The sequence below is a fragment of the Ooceraea biroi genome, chromosome 9 (assembly GCF_003672135.1).
Source record: "Ooceraea biroi isolate clonal line C1 chromosome 9, Obir_v5.4, whole genome shotgun sequence".
In the NCBI taxonomy this organism is placed as follows: domain Eukaryota; kingdom Metazoa; phylum Arthropoda; class Insecta; order Hymenoptera; family Formicidae; genus Ooceraea; species Ooceraea biroi.
The window spans coordinates 126,912-149,515 of NC_039514.1; the positions used below are offsets into that span (position 1 = coordinate 126,912).

Consider the following 22,604-nt stretch of genomic DNA (forward strand, 5'->3'; position numbering starts at 1 on the left):
GTATTTACGAAATTTTTTTGATTTATTTGGCGCTCTGTACAGATTTGCTACAAATTTATTATTAATAATACCATCGTATATTTGTGTTTATGGTATAGGTAAATGACGCTCTCATTCCGGATGAATTCCTCGCGAGTCGTGAAGACATCGAGCCCAGAGACTATCCCTTCGTTCTTCACAGATTCCTCTTTTATTTTCTTCTTTCTTTTTCTTTCTCTTTCTCTCTCTCTCGTCAAACTCACAGACGACGATCGTTCGTCGATTTACGTACTTGGAGCGTATTTTGTTTACACAAGCTTTGGAATACACCCGTGGACATAGGTACGGCATGACAATTGATAATTTTTTAGTTTACGGGAAACCTTGCGGGAAGGAGCGCGGTCAAGACGAGTGTGACGGCTATACTTATTTCGTTCGTACAAACTCGCGCGTGACATCGAGAAGCTTACGTCCATGACAAAACAGCCCTACACTTCCTTTCTCTCTTTTCCCCTCGAAAAGACCTTCGATAAATACTGTGTCGTAAATTGGCGAGATAGACTAAGAATAATCCTTTACGTCTACAGTGTTCTTATGTCTAGTTTCGGTCTACACCGCATGTCGTTTGCGTGTATATGTATACCGAATGCACCAGTATCCCTGCACGAAATCAGCCAATTGTACAATCAGCAAGTTTATAACGTAATTCAAGACATACTCCTAAAAAACAATAAAAAAATAAGATATTTTTTTAAGGGAGTTATACTGGTGCATCCCGTATAAGGGTTACTCAAATGAAGAGGAGACATCCGACGTGAAGCACAATTTATTTGAAAAACTAAACCAAGCAAACGATTTTTTATGTATCGTCTTTGGCCATTATAAAGAAATTAATCACTATTTGATGAAATATTCTATTATTGATATAAATAGAATATTTTAAATGAATTTAATTGATATGATTTGAATGAAAAAAAAGATGAATGCGGCTTTAGCAAAATTACGACTTTAGCAAAAGTCGTTTTTGGCTTTGTGACTTGGTTTAGTCTGAAATAAATTGAGCCTAAAAAAGTTTGGTTCTTTTCTCAGGCAGTTCACTCTTTATCTCAACGAGCCTCTTACGTAACGTACATAGAGATTAATTATTATTACACTGTGTTACAGCTTCCGGCTACATTCTTAGATCCACGTAAATGTACACATGTCGTTGCCGCACGCCACTTCGCCCTCGCACAGAATAATTTGTACACGATGAAGTGTTAAATATATTAGATCACGATTACGCGTCTCGAATCAATCGAGCATCGCGACGTAAAAGCAATGCGAAGGGCTCGCGATTCAGAAATCAGGCAAACGATGAATGTAAAAATTGAAATCTAACTTTGCCAACTGAAGAAAGTTATGCAAGTGAAAGTGCGAACAAAATTCAGCACCATCTCGATCTTTTGAGAAAAACTAAAAATTCCCTTTATTCGATTTCCTGAGAAAACTTTATGCAAAAGATCGTACGAGAATTCCTCGATTCCTCTAGCATATTTTTCGGCAAGCAAACCCTTCGAGTGTTCGCGTGCCAGCGGAGAATCGCTCGCGTTCAGTTTCCGCGTTACTTACACAAGATTTGCGCAGTACATACAAGAAAATTTACAGATCTTACTCTCTCAGAGGGGGATTGGGGAATTCGAGGGATCGAGGGGGAGGAAAAACGGTCTTGTTTCCCGCCACCGCTGCGAGTTTTCGCGGTAATCTTAACACGATTCGAGATATATTTAATATATATATATACTATAATATAATATATATAATATATATCTGTGTGTATATATGTGTATATATATATACATACATACATACATATGCGTACCAGCTTATCTAGGGTCGTCGTCGTGCTTCGCCAACATCGATGCAAAATGGATCACAATCGTATCTTCCTCCTCGTTACCCTCCGATTGGCAACCTGCGTGCTCCTGCGTTCTTAACAACAATATGTGCTTTTGTATATCTCTTTCTCTCTCTCTCTCTTTCTCTCGCGAGTATAACACGCTAAATGCATCATATACGCTAGAAAATCTTAGTCCCCTCCCGCGTTTGGTCGCACCATCCTACGCTCAACGGAGTATTTTGGGTTCTCAGGCACAAAACGGCCTCCGCAGGGTGCGACGGAAGTAATCGCCTCGTTCTTCAAAAAAAAAGAATAGTATCTACGAAACAAATTTTATTCTCTATCTCTATTCGTCTCTCCCCTAAAAAGAATTGAGGTATTTATATTGCAGCTACGGCTGTCTCGCGCGCGCGCGCACGCACGTACATATATCATCTGAAAAAAATAAGATAAGAAAAATACTATACATAATACATAATATTCTACGAAAAAAAATCGAAATAAAGATGAAACCGATTCAACTGTCTGAAACGGTGCGATTACACCTTTCACACCTCCTCCTTTTCCACTTCTTTTTCCTTTCTCCTATATTCCTGCCAACGTCTCGGCATGGAAGATCGCGCGGTTCGGGAACGCGGAAGATGGAACAAAAGAGAAAAAGACACATCCCGGAGGACTTTCTCGTGACAAGCATACGAAAAGAGGAGTTTCTTCGAGTTTATCTTACAGTCGCGCGCGAGGGCGCTCAGCCCTGCGCCTTTTGGTTTTAACTCGCGCCAACTTTACGGATAGCGTACGTATCATCGCGGAGCGCTTGTCTATGGGGTACTTAGAGACGCTTATATATTATCATTATTACTATTAATCGTTATCATTATTATTACATAACGTATGCGTGTGTAAGTGTAGGTATTTTTGTGTTGCGTGTGTGTGTGTGTGTGTACATACGTACGTGTGAGTGAACGATCGTCGTACGTCGTCCTAATGGAATGTGCCGGGCAGGAAGTCTCTCCGTTTGGTGAGCCACGACTTCGACAAGTCGACTCGTTCACTTTCTTTCTGTCTCCGTGTGCGCATTCTGCTGACAGTTTGAACGTCCACGATGCGATTACCGGATAATGAAATTGCGATGCCGATCATTGAAGATTGACGCGTAAGAGTTACGATTTAACGTGCCTCTCACCTAACACATTATAAATCTTATTATACATTTCATAAATATTTCATAAATAAACGGTAGTGTTACTGATATTCTCAGTATCAATTTCTAGGTTTCCTGATCTTTGACATACAAGCTGGAAATATGTGAACCATGTCCTTAATTCTGAGCGTCGATACCGTATCGATAAAAACTTCAAAACGTGACGTTCAACCTGTCAGCCACGTTTTCCAGCTTTCTCTGTCCATCCGGGATTCGTACCTCGGATCGACAACGTCTAATTATTACCTAGTGCGTGAACCTCGCGAGTTGACGAGTTCCCGTTCGCTGCACTCGAAAATCGACTCGCGTTTCGCCAGCACGGCGAAAGCTACGCGCACCATTAAATCGGCCGCAATTAGCGCGTTTTCGTGAATGTCCTAGGAAAGGAAAGTGATTAAACTAAAAATGGTGCTATTGCTTTGTCGGCTGACTGACCAGCCGGCCGACCAACTGATTAGATTTTGCCGGGTTACTTTTTAGTCTTGAATAGACGACAATTCTACGTAATTGTCGGAGTGCAGATTTCTTGAATAATTATTTTTCACGAATTTTTAAGAATTCGAATATTTCCTTTCTCATCCAAGTGAAGGTTTTGCGCCTTTTCATAGAGCGAATTCCTCAAGGAGAATAAATTAACAAGATTCGAGTTTTCTCGTATCAATAATACGAGAGAAGCGAACGTAAAGAAATGCGTATTGTCTTTGTTCGATGAGCGATAATAAATTAATCTGTAAGATCCTATTTCGTGCAACGATCGTGCGCGATAAGACTGAGAGGGGATCCTCTTTGTTGGGAGAGAATCGTGCGGGATCGCCGTCTATAACTTATCATTCATCTCGCCTGATCCTGGAGAGATCATCCAGGACTGGAGATACGACGGGTTTAAAGCACGCGAGCGTTCCGCGGATTCTCGTAAGCGAGATGTTGCAAACGGACGAAATGGATCGGCTCGCTACAGGCGCTGGCGAAGAGATGTCTGGAACCGTTCGAAACGGAAGAACCGTCAGCAGTTTCCCTAAGAGGCAGTGGCAGCGGTAGATGGCAGAGAGTTGGGTCACGCCAGATTGCTCTCTTGCTCACCCCATCCTTCGCTGTCACACTCGCTCTCTGATGCCGAGTCGCTGTCGCTGAATTCGACGGCGACGCGCCGTGCTAGGATCGACGCGACGTCGTTGAGAGCATTCACTCGCTCCACCTCCTTCTGCTCGATCTTTTCGACCTTGCGCAACTTTATTCCTGAAAGACGGCATGGGTCATTTTATAAAGGTTTGCTGTAAAAAAATCTCACTAGAACTTTACTTGTTTGTGTATGAATGATTTAAAATTATTTTTATTATATAGGTAATCCTAATTGATTTGTGGAAATTAAATCTTGGAAATTTTGACTTGACTACCAACTGGTAATTTTAAATAATTCAGATATGACAGTTTTCTATGATAGAAATAAAATATTATTTTATTTAAATGTAGAGATATTGGTTCTTTAAAAAATTCAAGATTGAAGAAGATTCTTTTTTTCTTCTTTTCAATTGGCTTAAAAATCATAAAATAGCTTACCGTCGCGGATCGCTTTGAGCAAATCGTTCCGCGGATCGACCAGCGGGATGTTCGGATTGACGGGCTTTCTGAGCTGGCCGTCGACGATGCTTTTCAGGGGCTTTAATTTTGGCGGATTGGTCGCGATCATCTTCGCGATGTCGCCGTTCGTCAACGGCAACGGTGCCGTGGGTCCATTAGCAACTGGCGGCGGCGGGGGTGGCGGTGGAGGTGGCGGTATGTTGCACGGAGGCGAAATAGGCCTCGGCGGCGTGGGATCTGGAGTCGGCGGAGGCGGCGGGAGATCCTGGGGTGCTGCCGGATCCGTCTCGTCCGCGCCTAACTGCCCCGAATGATTTGGTGGCGTTGGCGTCGAGCGCTGGCTGGGCAAAGGACTGTCTGACCGACTTCCGGTCCTGTTTAGCAAATGCGACGGTATGGAACCTGAAAATCAACATCGGGTAAGCCATCACTCCCTTGTTTTTAGATTTTTCATTACCGTTATTTCACTGTTATTTGATTGTGAGTTATTTCATATTTAGTTATTTAATTTATTTCAGAATTCACAAGAGACTTAAGAATCAGGGAGGTTTTCTTGACACTGCTGCGACGGAATTAAGGAAACGATAATTAAGATACCATTCATGGAAGGAGGAGACATGGTTTCTCCCGGTGGCGGTGGTGGTGGCGGCAGAGTATCCCTGCCAGTGCTCATGGATCTTCCCCTGGTAGGAGTGTTGTTGGCAGATGCCACCGTGGGTGTGGAATTACTGGAAGCGTTGCTTGGCGGTGCCGGCGGCGGTTGCGACGGTCGCGACCTTCCACCTCGGCTCGGAGTGCTCTGACCGCCGGGACTCTGATACGCCTCGCTGCCGGCAGGCGCCTGACCCGGGGCGTAGTGCCCGTACTCGTCGTAGCCCTGTGCCACGTAGTTCGTTGCTCTGTAACACGGAAGATGGTGATTAAAATCGCAAACAGAAATTAAAAAGAAAAGCTATTAAAACTAACTCTTATAAGACAACTTTAATGTGGCCATGAGTTAACTAAAATTCTAATCGATCTTATTCTAGCAATATAAAAATTGTTTTAATTGTTAACCGCGTTGGAAAACAACTATTATGAAACTGTCATAATTATTTATTGAGATATATTTTCACCTATAGTCGGAAGACGGCGGGCTGTAGAGATGCTGTTCCTCCGGCGGATAGCTTCGTCGCAGCTCGATGCTGTTGGGCCTGGGCGGTCTGGACTCCGTCATCACCATACCCAGCAACGCATCATCGGGCTGCACGTTGTGCGGTGCTCTGTATTGCACCGTCTGCGTTGGCATGATATACTCGCCATGACCGACGGCCAGTTGCCGTTGCCGTTCCCTCGTGTTGTGCGGCTGCCTCACGCGCTTCTTGTGTCTACCTCCACCGCCGCCACCACCCTCATTCCGAGGCCTGTGCGGCTGTTTTGCAAAAAAAAGACGCGACTTAACACGTATCACTCGCAAGGGGTGACAGACAAGGTGCATCGCATGTAAGTCAAGCACAATCGGTTTAAGTTCAAGAACGCCCTTGACAATTGATCCAACGATTGAGACTCGTCGTTCCAGCGGGTCGGGAGATTTGAAAAGTAATCTCATTCAAAAGTCATTGGCCAAATTAGAATTTGCTGGATCAATAGTCAAGCGGGATATGAATGTACGAACGTGTAGGAAATAAAAATGAAACCCTGCGGAAGTGAAATTGAAGTTAAATATCATTCTCGAATTTCGATGGGATCTATAAAAAAATATTAGAAAAAAAAAGAACGTGATCTATTGGCCTGGTCCACTTTGCGGCAACAGTTTTATTTCCCACGCGACAGACATGACAAAGTGGAAATGAGATGATGAGCTATTCCTGAAATGGATGATGAGACGATCGATTATGGAGAATATCGGTCGAAGATGATTCGGTGTGTGCGCGCGAGTGTATCTGATGATGAATATAACGCAGTTCAATGTAAGTACATTCAAAACTTGCATGAAACTGGCAAAAAGAACAGCATTACACAAGTGATCCACAAAGTGTGACAGTGATGTGGGTGTACGTGTATGTATATGTGTGGTGGAGAGATTTGTGTCCGAGTTTGAAAAAAAACATAATTCAATTCACAGTGAGGACGGGAGGGGCTTTGAGTCGAGATCAGGCCCTGCGTAGATGGAACTTTCACGCACGTTCTTCCCTCCGTCATCTCGACGGTCAGGAAGTTTGACCGAGTATTAAATTTCGACTCGCGGAAATCTACTCGCATTCGATCTACGCAAAGTGATGTGTCTCCGCCACTTGGAGGGAACGTGGCGTATTAGGCGTAACTACGGAACTTCGAGAAAGCGAGCATCTAGCATCAATCTCTATATCAGCGCGCAAAAAGGGTACGGTTAATGAGAGAGGAGCAAAACCACAGAAAGATAGAGAGAGGATGATTATGCGATGAAAGAGTGGAGTGACTGGTGACGATCGATCGAGATCACTGGCTGACGATACTGTTGGGTGTTTCGTAAGAGGGTATAAGAGAGATTAAAAAGAAACTACAAAGATCCAAACCATCGACTTGCCTCTCTGAACGGTTCGGCATATTCAGACTCGCTCTACAACGAAGGGGATAGTAATTCAGTAGTTAGAATCGCAGATCATATTAGATCATGTAAGTAATCATAAGGAACTACTATAAGTCTATAACTTTGCGCACCTCGACAACTTCGCAGATCGAAAGATAGAAACTTATCTGACTTGAATCTTTCATTATTCAAATCCACATGTGCGATAATAATATAAACGATGTAAATTATAAATAACGTAGCAGTTAGTCAAGGTGCGTCTGTGAATGTATTGTTGCTGAAGGATCTTTACCTTCTTTCCCCGATCGTGCAACTTCTTTTCCGTATCCTTGAGCATCTCTTGACTCCACAAATCAAAGAAATAATTTGGATCGGTGTAAAACTTTAAACCATCCTTGCCGTCCTCTCTGAAATCAAGACAATCATTCAAGGTTTAATAATTTCCAAGAATTTGAATTGTACAAACAACTTTGTACGCAATTCTCCGCTAATTACCTGTAAATATTAAGCTTATCTAGTGGTGGTGGGGTGTCGCACTGATGATACGTCTCCAGCATCGCCGTTGGCATCGTATCCCTTGAGACTACTTGCTGGTCGAATACCACGGAACTCTTGAAGGCTTTCCTCATGTGTATGTCTTGCAAAGAGACTGCAGAGAAACAAATAAAAGTGTTAGCATTAGATAGATAAGTGTTAGATTTCTATTTCATTTCTTTTTATTCTAAGTATCTTTCTTTCTATCTTTTCTTCTTACCCTTATATCTTATATTTCTATTTTTATCTTTACTGTACTTTCATATTTTATATTCCTATTGTTATTGTTATACTATTTTTATGTTTTATGCTCTTATATCTTCTTATTTTCGTAATTTTCATTACAGTTTCAATTATAATGGAGAAGAGCATTCTACGAACCTTCTTCAACATTACTATCCAGCTGAGTGACCTTGACAGCCAAACGATCTATCCTGGCCTGCAGAGAATTTGCACGATCGCTCAACCCGTGCGCCTCTCTCGCCAGCTCGCCAAATAAGTCCTCGGCGTGCCTCGACAGACTGGACAGTTGTCTAATAGTGTTGGCCAGGGTGCCATTGGTGGCAGCCTCGAGTTCCGATGGCAGCGGGAAGTCCTCGGGGATGGTGCCGCGTGCCACATGTACCGGCTCCACTAGTCGTTTCGGAAGCGGCATTTTGCCGACTGTTCGCTGCTCCTCCTGACTCCTCCGCGCGACAGCTTACTCACCGCTCTCTCGAGACCTAAAATTATTCAGATCATGAGAAATTAATCATCAAGTTGCAAAAGTTTTAAGTTTTTTTAACCTCTTGTTAATCTCATTTAATTGCTTGATTCATATTCGTTTCAAATCACTTTTCGATTTTTTGTTTATCGCAGAAGCCCAAAATTAATCAGTTAAATCAGCTCTTTTTGCACGAGTTTATTCGTGAATAAATTTTTGTAGGAAGCTCTCTCGGTCGGTGTGAACCACTCGTAGTCTAAAAGAGCCTATTCTCAAAGAGGAACCATTAACGAGATGAATATTTGATTCACCCGAGGACATTCCCTTTGATCCAGCTCTCGTTGTTTCCGGCGATATGCAAACAAAGGGGAGAATCGAACGAGACAACTTGCGAAGGAATAATCTCGGACTTAGCATGCACGTTTGCGTAAGTTTAATTCTGAAAGTCTAGTAAATTCGCAATGTCCCGTCTCGCACTTACTCTTATCTCGTGCTGTTGAGTGCTTGTCTGTCCGCCTTTTCCGCAATTCTCGCAATTGTGCGTATCGAGGCGGACGCTCATGTACGCACGCAACGGTAAACACGCGTTACACAATTGAGCATGAGAAGCATCGTACGTGATGATAACGATAATGGCTTATCACGCACAATTGACTGCCATTAGCAAAGTGTACCGGTTATCTCACCTTTTTCCGTTACATTCTGTCACGTGTAATATCAAAAAAAGACAGAAAAAAGAGAAATAATAAGATTATAATATCTATATAACATTAATTACTAATTATTTTTGTTAATTACAATCACAAAGGAAAATGAGTTTTAGAATGCATAAAGTGCATTTTGATGTACTCGAAATTTAAGTAAATTATTTTTAATCAAACAATTTAGAGCTTATTTGAAGTAATTATTGCGTGTTATTAGTATATGTGTATAAAAATGTATATTTATTCAGGCAATAATTATCTCACAATTATTTATTTGCAGTTTTTCCGAATTTAAAGAAAGACTTTGCTTTAACAAAGCGATGCGTCCGACAATAGCAGCGCAACAATAGCCGCCAACATCGTTTGAGTTATTCATCAGGGTCAATGATAGGACCGTGACCAAATATGACGACTTCGAAGACGAGGACGACAACGACAAAGTCAGCAACATGCGTAACGCTATTGTGCCTTCTAATTAGCAATTAGCCGCTGCGAAGTGAACGAATGGAATTGCCCTGCCGGATGTTGCACCTGCGAGGACCATGAAAAGCCTCCGACGTGGCTAATAATGGACTCTTGAGGGTATTGTACTTGAAATCACGGCGCACCCATTTTGCATTTCCTTATTACTTCCCGTTAAAATCTCTTTCTATCTTTGTACTATTACTACTACTATTTAATATGTTTTATAACAATAATTGTAATCGTATAATTATAATTGTAAAAACTTTTTCCATGTAACGGCAATTATTTTTGAGAATTATCATCCGACTGAGAAACCTACCATTCAAAATAACGATTTCTGAAATTTTTTACAAAAATCTTCGTCACTTACAGTACAGTCTATAATAATCTATGTAAAATTAAAATATTAAAATATTTTATTGTTTGCAAACGTTGTAATGTTAAACCACGTGCAGCATTGATCTTCGAGCGAATCTCGTGGGACAGCTTGGATCGACCATATGGGCACAGCGTGAGTGAGTCACCATGGCCACTATAACCCTTAGCCCTTAGCCCTTAGCCACATCGGTGTATTCGTATTTTATTTAAGCTCCCACGCAATTCTGCAGCAGTTACGTTGTCGGACGCAAACTAGTGAACTGAATTAACAATGAACAATTTATTTTGCAGCCTTTGGAATCAAAACACTGTTTATAACAAAATATTGCATAATGAATGTGTAAACATTGCGAAATATTGTATGTGATATCGAGCTTAATATCTCATGAAAGATGCAGTAAACATGTTCGTGAAATATTTAGCGAAATAGAAATTCGAAATAGAAATTTCGCAGTCTTTATAACCGAGTGTATGCAAGCGTTATGCAACTGCCAATTATCAACAGCGGCATGTAGACGGTTTTCTACTAACGCGCAGCTTAGAAAGTTGAAGGCAGTTGAAAATAGGATTATTAATTATAATCGTACATTGATCAAATCAATTTACACATTTACAGATTATATTAATAAATAAAAATAAATCTATTTTGGTAATACTTTCTAATGAATATCTCGAATATTTCATTTTTCTTCATGTACGAATTTTAAATCGCTTTTTCAAAATAAGTTCCTTTTATTTTCATAATATATATATATATATATATATATATAACAGTTCTTTATGCTTTATATACCAATATATTAAAGCGTGATAAAAGCGATACTCGAATGAATATCGACATTCCGTTAAATTTAAACGTTACGTTAACAGAGATCGACCAGTACTCGGAACGTGCTCGTTGTGAATGAAACCACAGCCACGTTGCCGCGTGCAGCGGGGCTTGCATAAGCAAGCAGTATCCTGAGGCTGAAAGGTCACTACTACGCTACAGCTACAACGAGTACTCGGCGAGTAGCTGCTGCTGCTGTTGCTGCTACTACCACCATCACTACCACCGCTGCCTGGCGCGTAGAAACCGGAAAGACTTATTCGCAACGTGGCCCGATGCGATCGTTCGCGTTGCATCTATTCAGGTTGCATTCAACCGCGTCGAGCGCATCTGCAGCATCGCTAACGATACTGCAATATCACCGAGGTGTCGAGTATTCGCACCTCGACCAACAAATCTTCCATCAACTTTCATTGGAGATTTTTAAGTAGACGATATATGAAGAAAAATAAGAGGAAACATGTGAATGATGGATACGTATTTCAACTTTAAATAATTTTTCCAGAACAATGAAAAGAAAGACTGAAACTTATGCACGCTTTTAACAATTAATATCAAATATAAGAATATTAAATATTACAATAGAATACTAAACAAATTTTAATATCTTCTAGACGATTCTTTTGATAGAATACAAACAAATTTCGCGTATTTTAAAATTATGTTTGAAACTTATTTCATATCAAACTAATATACAACTTCTTTCAGGAAACGTTTACGCGTATATGATAAAGTAAAATATTCTCTATATTGAGAATTTTGACTTTTCGAAGATTCAATGGGGGAAAAATGATTCCTCGCCTCGCTCAGCGAACCACACGTGAGTCACGTGTAACCTTTGGTCTCACTGGAGCCTGTTAATCCTACGTGCAATTTGATACAAGTAAAAGTGCACTCACAATGCCGAGAACGTTTCGACGCTCGAAGTAAAGCTTTTCTTAACGTTCTTTTAACGCTTGATAACAAGCCAGACTGCGAAGTCTCCTTTAAATTTGCGCAATGGTGGTAAACAGCGAACGACAATGATTGAGAAGCCATGCTGATTTCCAGCGATTATTCACGCTCGTTCGCGGCTGCATCCTGGTGTACACGTGCGACTAAGAAGGCCTGTGCACATGCTGACCATATGGTCGCGCATAAAACAAGTTCATGTATGCAAGAAAAGCAAGGTCGCTACCCCCTGCGCACAAATCGATGTGACTTGACGACTCTGACAAACTTTCTGAGAATATTACACGTTCGTCTTGCACGTGTATAAGATTGATTTTTTACTTTGAAAATTAACTTTGTGGAATATTATATATTGAAAACATTAGCATATATTTTATACATAGAAAATAATTTTATTATATAAAATATCGTTTTTTTATCGTATAAAATAAATGTTTTATCATGCAAAACAGATATCGATTGCTTGAAAATTACCATAAATGATTATATATCACTTTTACTTTTCCTACTTTTATTTTCGTTACTTATTTCAGTGCTGTATGAAATTTTGCGTAGTAGCGTGAGACGGTCTGCGGGAGATCGCTACTTCGAAATTCCGATGACGTCCAGAATGGTTTTACGAGGAGAAGCACATACCAACGCATTAGAGCCAAGACGATATTGAACGATCGAACGGCGCAATCCGACTAGGCATCGTCGCCGACAACAAAGAGTTTATGCTAATGCCGCGACGTGCAGCGATTTCGCCATTACAGACACGTGCATCTGAGATTCCACCGTCTCTTGTGAAATGTCATTCCTCGCCTCCGGAGATTATATCGAATTCCTACCTATTGAAATTCCCATTCGTAGGTTGACGTGTCATTATTAATGAGAATAAAATATAAAAGCACAGATATTATTTAATATCCGGTAATCTTATCTATAAAACAATTTCCATAACATACAATCAGGAAATTTCCATGAGAAGGAAGATAATTAACATCGAACGTAAGCGAATTATTAGCCACGTGTAGCTAATTAAAGCATAAGAGCTTAGCCAGAAGAGGCTCGGACAGGGAGAGAGCGAATTCATATTCGGGTCACTGATAAGGGAAGGATGTGAGTCGTTGGGGTCACTAATGACAGGTTGAATAAATTATATCGACGTTTATGCGTTACGGGAGCAACGTGCTGAAAAGCTGCGGTGCTGTTCTCAGGGATTGCCTGGCGAGATATTTATATCTCGCCTGCTGTTGGTGAGCGTGAGCATCACCGGCATCGCCATCCCTCTCGTCTTGCCTTTCGTGCACGCCACGGTGAGTCGATGGAGATGCGACGACCGCCAAAATTCACTCCACTTTTGCGACATCATAACGAAAATATTTACCCGACGCGAGTGCAACAACGAGCCAACGTTCTGCTACGATACCTCGAAGGAACTTGATCGCGGGCTTTCTCTCGCCCGAGGAACAATGTAGCTGATGAACGACGCCCGCCTGTGAAAATGCCGAGGAGACTTCGGCCTAGATTCCTATCGAACCACTCTGGTTTCAAAGTAGTGGAAATCCAACGACGAAAAGCAAGAGTCTAACTTTCGCTTTAGCTTGAAATTATCAGTGATGCAAGGTGGAATTTCAACTCTTGCTTCAGCTTGAAATTATCTTGAATAGATTTGAACATTATAAAATTTCGTTATTACGCGATGCACAGATCGCGAACTAGATCGCGAATGTGATGATCTATTCGCGTACAATTGTACTTGCAATGTTTCGCGAACGATACTTTGCAATGTGTTTTCACCGTGCTATTTTTACAGTGAGCGAAACCGGCTACATTAAGTAAAGTCGATTAGCGCGACTTTTTATCGCGGTGCATTCGTTCAGTGGCACTTCTTCCGCTCGGGTTAGATCTAACTAGGCCTGAAGTCGTGCTCGAGTTAACGCGCCATGAAGAAGCCGGAGGAAGCACGTGGGCACCCTTAAGGATGCACAGTCGTTCCTCATTAGCAACGTTTACGCCGTTGAGAGAAAAAGATGTCGACATATAGCTACGTAGGCTGTAACTTCCACCCAGTTCGCCCATTCTTCTCGATCTTCGATCATGAAACTTTACTTCCCGTCCGCATTTCACGAAATCTTCTGTTTATAAGTTACAAAGTAATTTATATGTATTTATAAAAGTTACCTTTTAATTCAAACTATTTGAAGTTGCTCTTGAATTAAATTTCAAGGCAATTTCAGCTATCTTTTAACTTAGTATGAGATAACTTAAATTATTTGTTGCTAAATAACTGTTACTTGAGACGACACAAGTTACTTAAGCTACAGGAGAACGTGAGCGATTTTGATCGAGTTACGTTTGGTAAAACTGCTGGTTGAACTCACGAAGTTATCCTTTAGCCGGCTGTCTTCGTTGACTTGGCGGCTTGATCAATATTGCGCGCGTGAGCAAGACACCAGACTGCACCGGAGAATCGGCTTGCCGGACCGTGCCGGTCGACAATTAGCGATCGGCTTGCACTGACCCTCGATCTAGTACGCCTCGAATTTCACGCTCCCGATATCGTGCTCGACATGCCGCTCGTTTGCGTCGGGTGAAAGCAGATGATTTATACGCGGAGTTCCAGGATACTTGGCGAACGAAGATGTTATCGATTTTTTTTGTTTGTAGATTTCTCTACCTCCTCCCCCGCTTTTCCTAATTACTTCTATGAATTCTCTTCAGGATTCCTGGAATCCCGCGGTATCTAACGCGACCGGCGAATCTCACGTTGAAACAACGAGGAACGAATGCTACGTTCATCGAATAAAGATCGGTCCCGAGGATATTTTCGTCGACCCTCGCTTCAAGTTAAATCGGCGGGAACGAGCGTCGGGGTGCAACGCGGCGGTTCCTTCGATCGTAGGACCTACCAACCCCTCGATAATAAAAGGGATGACGTCATATACCACGTCCGTCGATGTAACTCACTGTCTCGGAGTGAACACAAAATTCGTGAGTTGAGAATCAGTAAATTCGAAAACAGTTTTAACAATGCTGCATAAGAAATTCATAAATACAAATTAAAAATCTATAAAACCGAGAGATCTAAAATTAAATCATGGATCTACTGATGCCAGGATATAAGTTTAAGAATCTGTAATATCGAGGCTGCATCGGCGGCTGTTAGAGCGCCTCTTGAACGTATTTGCGTTGCGCGTATACTTCCGGTTGCTCTCACGCAACATATATTTCTGTCGCACGCGATATCGTAACTGCGCCGCGCTGGAAATCGATGGATTCAATATCATAAACCGGTCAGTTGACCTTGTTGTCATGTCTGGCATTTCGAAAAGAATATTTCAAAAACAACGAGTATAGCAAAACGAACGACTCACTTATCGACTTAAAGCAATTATCCCGCAATACTGCAGCTTGCATCCACAGAGATGGAGTCTCATATAAGGATCCAGTTAGACTTCTAATCCAGAAGATAGTCATTAATCCTGAGCGTTTTCTCTGTCAGAGTGCAATGTATTATTTCAATTTATCGATCTATCTAATTTACACAATCTGTGGACCACAGATTTTACATTATCTTAAATCATAAGAATTCTTGTTTTTTAAATATGTTATAGTATAGTTTCTTGAGATATTTATTATATTAAATCTATTTGTCTGCTTAAATTTTTTTTACTTGAATCTACGGAAATCCTTTACTCAATCTACTTGAAAATTAAATTACTTAAATAAAATTGTACGTGCTTTCTGAGGAATGACGTTGACTGCAACTCGAATCGAGGAGAATAACGAGCTGGGCGCGACTAATTACCAGAAGAGGTTTCTCGAGAAAGGAAGGACCAGAAGGAGGAAGACAAAAGCTGCGGCTGCGGTGGACAGTAGCACAAAGTATCGAGTAACATTCGTCATGGTGAATGCGGAGACGTCGACCTCGGATGCATCCCGGTCCGGCTAGCTCGGTTGGTTGTACGTGCAGACGTACGTGTAGCTATATACACGCGTGTGTACGCGTCGGGTGCACACGCGAGCGTTTCCCGGCACGGCAGATGCGCGTCTACGGACAGATTTAACCCTCTTTGGTAAATAAAGGCAGCTTTTGTAAATTGGAGCAATGAATCGAGGGAGGGAAAAAGCGAAAATGAAGACAATAACTTTATGGACGATATCGCTATAAGGCATGTTCCTCTCTTCTTATTCTTACTCTTCTTCTTCTTTACGAGTACGGAAATACCAAACGGCGTGCCGAAAACTCGTGATCGTGTAGCGCAAAGGGCTGGCTGGATTTTAACGTGGTGCAAACCATACTTGCGAAAGGTCAGTGCACCGCAGTGTGCTGGTGTACGGAATTAACTTAACTACGGTACACCACTCATAATCACTGCTTGTTTCCAGATTCGCGATTTCTCGATGCATGCACAAGCTCTCTCGTATCGCTCGATGTGGAGAAATATCAAATGACTTTAATACTCGTCGATACAGTCCTGATGCGAATGTACCTTTGCGCGTGTATCTTTGAATCCGTACATTCCCATTGCATCAATAGATTCATAATTTGATGCCGGAGATCTCCTCGATTCATAGTCTCATAGAATTTTAATCTAATTTATTTTTAGATCAAACAGAATTCGAATTTGTAAATTTTTAAACAATTTACACACGATAAAAGGACTAAATGAATCATAGCGAGGTACATAGTTAAGTTATAGTAAATATGCGATGAATTCCTGCATTTATTCACAAATGCAATTGATTAAACGCGTCAATAAAGTAGCAAAAAAAGAGAAGTGTGTTTGTTGAAATCGGCGTCACCTCTCGTGGGAAGTGCCTTGATAACGATAAAAAGCATAGTATGACGCAGCATCAGCAAACGCCCACATACTATGGCAAGAGCACCCGAGAGGTATCGAAACTTTATTGAATCGTGTCCTTTACCCTCGAAGTGTCCCCTCCGCGATCTATTTTCCCGATAATTAAACTCTCGCGTTAATTAGCGATTGTAACGATGCGGATACTTCGGCCATTGCAGGTGCCAGATTTCAGATTTACTGGAATTACTTACTGATATATTCGCAAAGTTTAATTGAGGGCAAATTCGCGCGGCGTATTTACAACTGGATTATTATCACATTATTTTACACGTGACTCACTTGAGAAAATTTAAGTGGATCGAATTCTATTCGTATCGTTTCAAGGACTCTTGAAGAAACTGCGATACCACGACATTAATAGCGATCGCGAGACGATACATCGAAGACGCCGTAATCTGCTTATCTCGCGGCTAAATATTTGCGCTTCGCGATACGCGCTTTTCGCGCACTGCTGCGAACCGTAACTCGGCAAAACGGATTACACTCACTCCTTTTCATCGCGGTTACTCGTTTCGCGGATATGCTTCCGTGTTATCGTTTACGCGGAGATATCGCGAGCTAAACAAAGTATACGCGTGCAATGCAATGTATATTGCGTTGCACGCGAAGATATTTAAGTTACTGACAGTGCAGAAAAGAATGCAGTCTACACTGCGGAAATCAGAAAGCTCGAATGCATTTAAAATAAGTCCTAAATTTCTTGATAGAAAATTCTCAAAATCTCTCAAAAGAATTTTGAGCATATATTTCTCGAGTCATCGTCGTCTCATCACAAAATATCCCTTAAAAATAGTCTGTATCGACACGGTTCGTTTTATGTTCCAGAACATCCGTTCGCACTGAAACAGATCTATTGAGCAGTGTCAATAATTGTGACACAGAGTGTGTGTCAACGAATGTGACGGCTCTTAGCCTAGTTTCCACGAGCGGTGCGGACTCTCTCATGGAGTTGAATTGTGTGGGTCTTCGTGCAAACGTGGATTAAACCGCAACCATATAAGATTCAACAGCGGAACTATAATCGCATAACTGAGCGGTTTTCCTGAAGGAAATGGGATAGTTCCAGTTGCTTGCATTCACTTACTTTTCCGGAGGAAAGAGTTGGCAGTTTCAATCTTATTGTAACAAGAAAATTGATAGAGGAACATTCGTAGAGTCAATTATCATCGAAAAATGTTTAAATATCTTTGTATATTTCTAAAAATCTTCTTAAACAAAGAAAAACACGTAACTACTTTGTTGCTCTGTCGACAATAAGGTTTGAAATGCACCCAAATATGATTACTGACGAAGATTAAATTGTGTACACTGCGTGTGCTCCGCGTGATCGGACGAAGCTTGCAGACGCACTCGCGAAGTGCAGATTACACGAGAGCAAATTCTCCTCACTGAAACGCTGAGCTTGCGGAGTACGTACGCGAATAAGCGGCCCGTTGTAATAAAATAAGTCGTTGTCAGCCACTCGCGGCTTAAAGCCGGATCAATGACGATATTATCTGAATAATTCCTATAAACGAGACCATGTCTGACGACAACTCGTCAAATTGAGTCGGTGAATGAAGTCCCAACGGACTGATCCCTATCACTCGCACGCGATATAAAAATCGGCCTCGAGCGAAATCACGTGTTTGCATGTTGATAAATTTAGCCTGATTATAATTTCGACTTGATTTTGTAATTTACAAAAACTTTAGTATTTTCTAATTAGTAATATTATTTATTTTAGTGAATTTTTTAGTCTTAATGTGATATATTAATAACATTATAAATGATAATATTAATAATTATTGTTAGCTATCAATAGCGGCACGGTTATAATAATTATAACAATAACATTTAATTATGTTATTAATATTAATAATATGATTTCCGTGAAAACACAGTCTCTTCACGAACTTTGTTTAGGCTTGGAATATTGACCTCGATAATGCGACGTCATTCGTACGGGTTTCGAGCCACATGGCTGGGAAATATGCATGGCGACCCGGTTTTGCTGGTCCTCGCGTGGTCAAGAAACGCGGTCAAGTATTATTGCGCGAGTAGAACTATTGTGCAAGAGAAGGGAAACACGATATCGTGTTGCTGCCAATTTTTGGTGGTGAACGAGGCAAAGACACCAGAGAATCCTCTTTCTACGCCAACTCTGTAATTCCCCGGTGATTTCCCACGACCCTCGTCGAACCGTGAGCACCATAAAGGCCGCACACTATCGATTTTGCATCGCGCGTCTTTTTCCGTCACGCCACGAGAGTCCATGAAGTTTCTTGGGCACGTGTACCAGATGGGGATGCATTAAAAATACCCTGATCAATCATAATGTTATCAATTTTCGTTTCGTATCTGATACATTAAAAGTAACATCTATTTTCAATTCCAGTTTACTAGTGGTTTTTTCAAGTTCTATCTATTTTTGTTCTAATTATTTCTGTTTTGTAATAATTAATCATTGCTTTAAATAATTTTCTATTTATTGTAAACTAACACTATCGTATATATTTTACAGATAATATTTCAAGATTGATAAATTTAAGAATCATGAAGAATTAACGTGATGTGATCTTACGTCATTCAGAAGAATCCGAATGACCGTAGGCTCGAAGAGCACATCGTTTTGTAACGCCGCGAGGGAAAACTACGCAAACGAAGGACGTAGAATATCACGAGGCGCAGCATATCGCGCGTGATAGAATTGCGCGCGAGACTGCAACGGGCAATTACGTAACTTTGTCTCGTTGTCTTTGCAGAAATTTTACGAAGTGGAGTGGATATTCACGTTGGGTCGCCGCGACACGCGGTCGACCTCATTCAAGGTAACGGCCAACGGAGATCCGATGAGAACAGCAATAGTATTGTTAGTATTGTGCAACGCGTGCGAGCAATGCACATCGATTTTCTGATGGATATACATATCACCAGAATTATTTATGATCATTACATCATAATAGTGATGTAAACCGGAATACGATGAATCAGTAAAGTGATTAACATTTTCTCGGTAAAACGGAAGACACCGAAATTCACAAACTTGGAAAAACAAAATAATATTTTGTTGTAAAAATACGATAAGAATTTAGGTGAAGATAACTAATTCGATTTGCCTATGGGTTCCAGATAAGATTTTGTTGGTAACCGTCAGCCAAGGGGATCCACACCGGAAGATGATCCAAGATTAGCCAAATAACCGTGATACGAAGAAGGGTCGTAGAGTACTGCCGGTTGCATTCTCCCTCGGGCTACATCGGGAATGGCAACAAAAGCAAGAGAGAATAAATGGCACTCAATTGGGCCACAAAGATGCTGAAAAATCTCTGCATCCAAGTAATAAAGTTACGGAATCAGAACTATATAATTAAAACTTAGTTATCTTACAAAATTGTGTAAAATTCATTGTGTAAAAATTTAGACAAAAATGCAAGAATACCTGAAAGCAATAATATTTAAATTTTCGAATATTAAATTTTGAGAATTTCAAAGTTAAAAACCTGGAGCTAATTTTTATAAAATTGATTACAATTTTGCTATTTAATTTCGAAGCTTTACAGTATTGAAATTTGAAATCTCTAAAGCTATATTGTAGATTATAATATTCAAAGTTTTAGACTTGTAAGGTTTTTCATCAAAACTAGGATTTCCAAGCTGCATGAATCTATCGATCTCACAGAGGAATTTCGCTTTAAAAGAGAGACGATTGGAAATTCTTAAACAAAAAAAAACTCGCGAGTAGGAACAACAAGAGAAAAAAGCGGAACGCTTCAACGTGTCAACGAGCTATCGATCGATACTGACACTCATGCATGATGTGCATACGCGTACACATATACACACGTATGGAAATGTGCACACACACATGCAGCCGCGATCTAACGGTTCATTAATAAATTAACGCAGGAAAGGTCAGGCGGACGATCGCTGTTCGAGATTGCGCGATTGGTTCATCGAGCCAACAAATCGCTCTTCATATGTACAGGATGTTCCACAAGCGCGCCAATAACTTTGAATAACTTGAAAGAAACTCCGAATGCAAAATATGAATTTAAGTTTGAAGATTAAGTATCTCGGCGATCAATTGTTAATTGTTTGATACAATGAACAAATTGTTATATTACTTACTTCATGTCAAGACATACGTATTTGGTATTCTCGGGATACCCTGTATTGAGGGTATCTCGAGGGCATTAACGACATATTCATTTCGCTCGCAAATCGCTTCTAAATGACTGCTGATTTATATCACGCGACACTTGGCATTCTTTCGATTCTCTTAACTCGTTCCATCCTGAAACGCACCTTAGGGGTACTATAATTTCCCACGCTCGAGTTTCCCGTGATTTTTCCGTTTTCCGTTCGTGCACACGCAAAACGCTCGAAAAGCGCCTGCGAATTTTCAATCGCGATTACGTAATAATATGATATTTGAGTCACTAAGAATATTATATTATAAAATATACAATACTACCAATAATAGTATTAATAATAGCACTATACCACAACATTTTATAGTATATCGTAGTATCGAAGAGAGTTATGATATTTCAGTATGATAACTTTGTCACAATATAATCACGTAATTCGTTCAATTTCTGATTTTCGCGCTTCATGATTCGTATTCTTATAAGCGGATGACACGTGTAAAGTGTGACACGGCGATGTTAAATGATGGAACGGGATGACAACGGGCACCGATATCGACTATTTTATTAAACGCCCCCGGCTCCTTCATACAAGACGCTGTCGTGCTAAGCTTGACAGAGCCAAAGTTAATTTGACAACAATACCGAGTTGCATTTTTTTTCATATCGGAGTTTAAAGGTTTCGGCGAAGATGGCAGAACGAGAGCATAAATCACCAATCCCTGTATTTGAGACTGACGCTCCCTGTTCGCTCAAATTAATCTCACCGTCGCGCTGAACCCTCTTAATTACCAACCTGCGGATGTACGAGGGATTAATTGCTACGCGCGATAACGGCAACGTTCAACAATCGGCGCCGCGTCCGCTGTCAGCGTTCTCTTTCTCTTCAGCGACAAGAGAACGAGAGGGAGAAAGAGAGAGAGGCAGCCCCCGCTGAAGAGTCGTGCGTTCCACGGAAAAGCGAGAGAGCGAGAGCGAGCGAGAGAGAGAGAGAGAGAGAGAGAGAAAGAGAACAGAAAGACGGAGAGAAATTACTCGGGGAGGCCACCCCCTGCATCGAGAGAAACGGACTGCCGGCACTCCGAGCCCCGTGCGCGACGACGGCCATGTGCCGCCCCCGGAAAACCGCCGCCCATCGAACGGAGATGACGGCGGCAGCGGCGACGGCGACGACGGCGGTACCGCGATCTCGTCTCTCGATGCGTCGCGGGGCGCTCGTTATCGGGGGGAGGGGGGGGGGGCACCGCGGAATTCCGTTATCACGGCCGCGCGGCGAGGAAAAGGCCGACTGACATGACAAGACAAGACGGAGAGACGGAGCTCCGATCTCGCTCTCTCCGTCACTCCCAATCGCTCCCGCTCCATTTAGCTCTCTCTTTTTTTCCCATTCTCATACACATACGCACGCATACACACACACGTAACAGATCGCCACTCACCATTCTATCCGTCGTACTACTGTTCGCCGCGTGCTCGCGCATATCCCGGGCGGGGAAACCGTGCAGGCGGGCAGGAGCCGAGGAGAACGACGGGGTCCTCGTCAGGAGAGGACGAGGCAGCGATCAACGCAGGCGACGTCGCCCTGACGACGTCGCGGCGACCGATCACACGCACGCACGCACGACGCACGCACGTACCACGGGACGACTGTACGCGAATCGACTTCACCCGCGGGCACAGAAAATGGCGTTGCACCGTGGTACGCAACAGCAGCGGCGCATTCGCACGCTCGTACGGCTCGTTGTACGTTCACTCGCTTACTCGCTCGCTCGCGCTCGCTCGAAAGCTTCGTTCGCTCCCTCGTTACGCCGCTCCGCCGGGGCCGCGGCTCGACTTCGCCGAACGTCGCCGAACGTCGCCACGGTCGATCCGTCA

At 41.9% G+C, this 22,604-nt stretch overlaps 1 protein-coding gene and 1 long non-coding RNA gene across 3 annotated transcripts; one reads left to right on the top strand and one right to left on the bottom strand.

The window, feature by feature from the left end:
* Window position 1: 1 nt before the first annotated feature.
* Window positions 2-22,588, bottom strand: LOC105276095 (wiskott-Aldrich syndrome protein family member 3). 2 transcript variants are annotated; one of them, XM_011333440.3, is made up of 9 exons: window positions 22,169-22,587; window positions 8,101-8,441; window positions 7,681-7,834; window positions 7,478-7,592; window positions 7,183-7,215; window positions 5,753-6,048; window positions 5,235-5,536; window positions 4,617-5,039; window positions 2-4,295 (listed from the first exon to the last, which is right to left on the bottom strand). In XM_011333440.3, exons 2-9 carry the CDS (start codon window positions 8,372-8,374, stop codon window positions 4,114-4,116), a joined length of 1,779 nt encoding a protein of 592 aa, XP_011331742.1. In that variant the 5' UTR covers window positions 8,375-8,441; window positions 22,169-22,587; the 3' UTR covers window positions 2-4,113. The 2 variants fall into 2 exon arrangements, with proteins under 2 accessions (XP_011331742.1, XP_011331743.1); XM_011333441.3 differs by lacking the exon at window positions 7,183-7,215 and having other exon boundaries at window positions 22,169-22,588.
* LOC105276094 lies at window positions 10,711-19,972 on the top strand. The gene is made up of 2 exons (XR_893348.3): window positions 10,711-19,409; window positions 19,711-19,972. It is a non-coding gene; the product is annotated as an uncharacterized LOC105276094 (long non-coding RNA).
* Window positions 22,589-22,604: the final 16 nt, after the last annotated feature.

Excerpts from the sequence above, each read along its gene's own strand:
- LOC105276095 (XM_011333440.3), bottom strand. The coding sequence starts at position 8,374 with ATGCCGCTTCCGAAACGACTAGTGGAGCCGGTACATGTGGCACGCGGC. Across the intron at positions 6,049-7,182 it reads ATGCCGAACCGTTCAGAGAG|CCGCACAGGCCTCGGAATGA; the intron begins GCAAGTCGATGG and ends TTTGCAAAACAG. Across the intron at positions 5,040-5,234 it reads GTCTCCTCCTTCCATGAATG|GTTCCATACCGTCGCATTTG; the intron begins GTATCTTAATTA and ends GTTGATTTTCAG.